We start from the raw sequence: 6,000 nt of genomic DNA, 5'->3' as shown, positions 1-6,000 counted from the left end.
TCCTGCTGCTGTTAGGATTTGCATTATTAGATAGATCTCCTTTTTTCTTAAAAGAATCTGGTATCATATTTAACAGAGAACATTCCGGTGTCAATATAATTTTTTTCCCTATTATTTTGTCCACAATTTCTTTCACCATAGCCCCCTTGAGGAGACTCGAGCTGCTTGTCAGCCTGTTTTGATGGTTTTGTTCTAGAAAGCTGACAGGTGAGCCACCTGTTCCTCACCTACAGTGCAATAAGCAACATCGCGTGGCCGATATTTTAGTTAAGAGCGGGGCCAAAGATTGATACTGAAGGGCTCTTGGATGATGGATACTAGGCACGTTAGTCGATGGGCGACACAGATTCCCCTCCCTGGTTTCCTGAAAATGAGTGACATTCCCGTCCCCTCCTGCTTCGCATGTCCCCTTTCTTCGGCTGCGTTGATGTCTCCGTGAGTCACAGGCAAGAAAAAGGAGCAAGACACAGATGATGAACAGGGTGTTCAGCTGCTGGTAATCACCGCCTCTCCTCCTCAGCTGCTGTGCCTTGAAGGTGCATCCGCAGGAAAGAAATGTCGCCACAAAAACCACAGCCTTAAACAAACAGCTATTAATGAGGCAACCAGGTCTGAGGCGCACACTCCCTTCGTCCTCCTGAATTGCTCCCGATGATTGCTAAGGAGTGGAAGCGACAGGTCTCCGCGTCCTGCTTCATTATGTGAGGGAAAGGGTACATCTCCTCACAGAGCCTCCCTTTCATCCGTTCATTAATTGCCGGAGGGTTAAATTGAACGTCACCTGTTCAAAAATGTTACAGCCTCTCGGAGTCTTTTGAAACTTTCACTCATAACGAATTGCTAGCGAGCAGGGCTTTTTTTGTAGAAAAAGCCCAGCAGGCACTCATTAGCATAATAGGCCACACCAAGCAGCAGAAATTGATTAGCATATTAGGTCACACCCCTGACAGCACAGCCCATTAGCATATGAGGCCACACCCCTATGCCTTCCCTTGGCTTGCTTGGGCGCCCCGCGGCTGCGGGTAGCCCGGGCAAGTCCCCCCTTGAACGGGAGGGAAGGCAGTTCAAGCCCATTAGCATGTTAGACCACACCCCTATGCCTTCCCTTGGCTTGCCTGAGCACCCCATGGCTGTGGGGAGCCCGGGCAAGCTGGCCCATGGACAGGCCAGGGAAGGCCTTCCAGGGGGCCCCCTTGCCCGCCCGCCTCGGAGTCACAGGGCTCACTCTCCAGGCCTTCGCTCTGTAGCCACACACACAGAGGTTTTGGCTGTAGTGGGCGTGGCCAACTCTGAAGCCAGCCGGAACTCCGTTCCTGTGCGTTCCTGCCCAAAAATAGCCCTGCTAGCGACGAAATTTGCTGCCAAAGACTCGGGGCTGCCAGTTGTGTGTTTGATAAATGTCTAGAAAGGATGGCCGTGTTTGTTAGTTTGTTCAGTGAATTTCTATTTGGCTTCGCCAGAGATCTACTTAAGGTGCAATTAAAAAAAAATTAAACTTTTAGCAACAGATCGGTTAGAGCTGCAGTGGCTCAAGTGGTTAAGACGCTGAAGGTCAGTAGTTCAGCGGTTCAAGACCCGGGTGCCGCAAGACAGGGTGAGCTCCTGTCTCTAGTTCCAGCTCCTGCCAACCTAGCAATTCGAAAGCAAGAAATTGCAAGTAGATAAATAGGGACCACTTTGGTGGGAAGGTAACAGCGTTCTGTGCGCCTTGGTGTTTAGTCATGCCGGCCACATGACCACAGAAACGTCTTTGGACAGCGCTGGCTCTTCGGCTTTGAAACGGAGATGAGCACCGCAACCCTAGAGTCGGATTCGACTGGCTTTCGAGCAAGGGAACCTTTACCTTTTAACAGATCGGTTATTATGTATGGTTTATTCGTATTTACTTCATTTATACCTCACCATTCTCCCCAGTGTGGGCCTACAGTGACTTACATTGTTCGTTCCTCTTCCATTTTATCCTTACAACAACCCTGTGAGGTAGATTAGGCTGAAAGAGCACCTGGCCCAAGGTCACCCAGCAATCTTCTGTAGCAGAGTAGGGATTCGAACCTGGTTCTCCTACAACCTAGTCTGCAACTATCACCACTACTACACCACACCGGTTCTCAGAACAATAAAAAGAATATCATAAAATTATCCTCTGTTCAGACTGAGGGGGCTCTCACAGACGGCGACAGCTTTGTTGCAGAGGCTGATCAGCTGTGATGGGCGGTCAATTTGTGCCAAAACTGTGTGGTGGATATAATTCCATTTTCCTGGCTCCTTTTGGGAGAACAGTAAAAAGGCCAAATCTGGCCACCGACATGTTTCAGCATTAACAGTTCATCCTCCTCCCCAAAGGTAAGGAAGATAAGTCTGTCAATGGCTACTAGCCATGGTGACTGAGGGGAACCTCGTCCCTCTTGGTCTGTGCAGGGAGAAGGGGGACCTTCGTCTGAGAGAGTGAATGAAGGGAAGGAAAATTGCCCCTGAGAACACAATCTACATTTCAAAGGGGCCAGTGGCAGAAGAGTAAACACAGGAAGGAAAGGTCAATATGCCTATCTAGCGATCTAGTCTCTCTTGCCACTTGCTTCTGGAGGTCTGAGACAGGGGACATCGCACCCGGAACTGCCAACAGAATTTCCCTCTGGGGGACACTGAGGGTGTGTGTGTCATTCCTCCCCCTGAGGGGGGAATCTGATGTGCAGTTGTGAATATTACTAATCTTTGGCCTGCAACAGAGTTGCTTGAAATTGCAATGCAAGGGGCACATTATGTAGGGCTGCCAGCCTCGAGGTGGTGCCTGGTGACCTCCTGGGATCAGGGGTCATTTCGTAGAAAAAGAGGTGCAGGAGCTCATTAGCATAACTTATTTGCATATGCCACACCCCCTGGCATCACCAGAAGTGTGTCAGAAGGCAACACCCACCGCTCAGGCTCCACTGGACTGTTTTGGATGGCTAGCTATTGGGGGGGGGGAGGAACGTGCTGATCTGTCCTCGCAGAGGAGGGAGAGCTTGTACCTGAATCAAGCTTGGTCTTAAAGGTGCCACTGGACTGTTTTGGACCGGGGCAGCGGGGGGGGGGAAGCTCTGCAACTTACCTGGCTGCTTCTTGCTCTGACTGAGGGCTGCTGGGAGCCGGGGGTGGGGCTTGTTGCATGTGCCTGCCTAGAGATGTGAAGGCCTGGAAAAAAAAAACGGGAAAATTCGGGAGGGAAATGTGTTTTTTTCCTGAAGTTTTTTTTTGTTTTTTTTCCAAAAAATTGGAAAAATTGAAAAAAGAAAAGGGAAAAAAATTGATTATGGAACGTTTTATTTTAACATGAGGAATAAAATATTTTAAGACAAGGTGTTCAAATATTTTCCAAATCATTTCTAATATATATATGGTATCAGATTGATCTAATTTCTGTGCACTGAGGGCAAGCAAGTCCTAAGTTACAAACTGAACTCTCCAATGCAAGAACAAGATGCATTTCTTCCTTTAGGAGGTGCTTTTGTCAGAAGAAAATTAAAAAGTTTCAGTTTTGTTTTTGCATGTGGGTGGGTATTCTGTTTGTAAATATTGTTTGGATACACTATATTTTTAATATGCTAGTTGTGATGATTTCATGCCAACTAAAAATGTCCATAGTCATATTTTATGCTCCTAAAGTAACAGAATGACTTTCAATCTAGAAAAGACAAAAGAGATGCTAATGTAGCATTTTTTTCACTTTTTCCGAAAATTCCCGTTTTTTCCGGAAATTTCACATCTCCATGCCTGCCCCCTGGGCTCTTTACTGCCGGAACTCCGCTCCTGTGCGCTCCTGCAGGAAATGACCCCTGCCTGGGATTTACATTGGTCTCCAGGCGACAGAGATCAGTTCCCTTGGAACAAATGGCCGCTTTGGAAGGTGGCTTCTGTGGCATTAAACCCCAATGAAAGCCTCCCCCCCCTTCAAACCCGCCCCCCTGAGGCTCCACCCTCCCAAATCTCCAGGTATTTCCCAACCCGGAGTTAGAAACCCTGACGTTAAGCGTGGCGTAATACCCATTGCCAGACTCTTCCCCAAATCTGAACTGGTCTCTTAATGCTGAGTGACCTTTGAAATCGTTTCAAAGGCCTGAAACCGAGATATCTCATTCCGCGCACGCTCCCAAAGGAAAGGTAACTCCTCCCAGTCACGCGACGAATATACTCTGGGAGAATTTATTCCCGGGGTCATGTTGCTTATGCAGAAATCTTGATTTCACAGGTGCTGGGAACTCAGCGCTGGAGACGTCAAATGGATCTACCAGGCTCCGATTTTAGCAGCTATTGGGGTAGGCTTAATACATAGAATGTTTATTAAAAGACCCTGGGGGTTTTTTGGGGGGGGGGGGTCTGTACGGGCCCAAGAAAATGCATGGAGGAATGAGCCATGATTGGGGAAGAAGAAGAAGAAAGAAGAGATTGGATTTATACCCCCACCCTTCACTACCCGAAGGTGTCTCAGAGAGGCTTACAAACTCCTTTCCCTTCCCCTCCCCACAACAGACGCCCTGTGAGGTAGGCAGGGCTGAGAGAGCTCTGACAGAAATGGCTCTTTTTTTCAAGAACAGCTCTTATCAGAACTACGGCTTGCCCAAGGCCATCCAGCCAGGTGCAAGTAGAGGAGTGGGGACTCAAACCCGGTTCTCCCAGATTAGAGCCTGCGCGCTTCACCACGACACCAAACTGGTTCCAAGGCAATGCAACCACATCTTTTAGAATATTCTGGAATGCTGATTTATCTGGGCGGCTCCAGTGTTATCATCTGCTTTTGCAGTCAGTTTTGTAGGGCCGCCACCCTCCTGGTGGGACCTGGAGCTCTCCCAGAATCACAGTTGATCTCCAGACTAGAGGGGTCAGTTCCCCTGGAGGAAATGACAGTTTCAGCAGGCAAACCGTCACATACCCACTGAGCTCCCTCCCCTCCTCAGCCTCCTTTCTCCCCAAGCTCCACCCCAGGGTTGCCAACCTCCAGGTGGGGGCTGGAGAATTCCCAGAATCACAGCTGACCTCCAGACTACATAGATCACTTGTGTGTGTGTGTAATTTATTTATCGAAAATGTATATTCCACTTCTGGAGAAAAGGGCTGCTTTGAAAGGCATGGCATTATACCCTACTGTTATGTATTGAGGAGCCTAAGCCTTTCCTCCAGCAGTACCTAGAACTGGCTGAGCTTGCTTCTCTAGAACAATAGCTCGCCTGGATCCGGGAACTAACCAATAGATATTTGTTTGTTTGTTTGTTTGTTTGTTTGTTTCACTTTTACCCCACCCTCCCCGCTAGGCAGGCTCAGGGCGGCTTCCAAGAACTGACAAGCAGTATACATTCCTAATAGATTATAAAACATCAATTAAAACACAGCAATCAATATAAAACATTCATTAAAACATTCATTAGATGGCGATAGAACTAAGGTGCAATTTAAGGACACATTCGGCAGTACCACTGCATTAGATCATATAGGATCGGAGTTCACTACAGGGCGCAGCTGGTAAAATGTCGCTCCTATCGGAACGCCTGCCTGAAAAGTTCTGTTTTCATGGCCCTGCAGAACTGTGACAAGTCCCGCGGGGCCCTGATCTCGGCAGGGAGCTCGTTCCAGTAGGACGGAGCTACAAACGAAAAAGCCCTCGCCCTGGTTACCATCAACCTGACTTCCTTAGGGCCAGGGAGGTCCAGGCAGTTTTGGGATCCTGATCTCAGTGCTCTCTGGGGAACATACGGGGAAAGGCGGTCCCTCAGGTAGGCCGGTCCCTGACCATAAAGAGCTTTAAAGGTCAAAATCAGCACCTTGAAGTGAATCCGGAATGCTATTGGCAGCCAGTGCAGAGTCTTGAGCACAGGCTGGATGTGCTCCCACCTGGGGAGACCCATCAGCAGCCTGGCCGCCGCATTCTGCACCAGCTGCAGCTTCCGGAGTTGCACCAAGGGCAGCCCCATGTAGATAGCCTATCACTGGAAGTGTGTGTGTGATGGCTGTGATGTTCTGCATGCTTAT

General features: G+C 48.8%; 1 protein-coding gene across 1 annotated transcript in view; it reads left to right on the top strand.

Annotated features, from left to right (window-relative positions):
* Positions 1 to 6,000, top strand: part of PTH2R (parathyroid hormone 2 receptor) — a 106,607-nt gene that overhangs the window by 62,210 nt on the left and 38,397 nt on the right. The window contains exon 10 of the mRNA XM_015419381.1: positions 4,226 to 4,292. Within this exon, the coding sequence (XP_015274867.1) occupies positions 4,226 to 4,292 (67 nt within the window). The remainder of the gene's footprint in view (positions 1 to 4,225; positions 4,293 to 6,000) is intronic.

The sequence above is a fragment of the Gekko japonicus genome, unplaced genomic scaffold, assembly GCF_001447785.1.
Source record: "Gekko japonicus isolate JY-2015 unplaced genomic scaffold, Gekko_japonicus_V1.1 scaffold430, whole genome shotgun sequence".
Taxonomy (NCBI): domain Eukaryota; kingdom Metazoa; phylum Chordata; class Lepidosauria; order Squamata; family Gekkonidae; genus Gekko; species Gekko japonicus.
The sequence above is the reverse complement of the archived record's forward strand: the minus strand, read 5'-3'. Positions and strand labels throughout refer to the sequence as shown.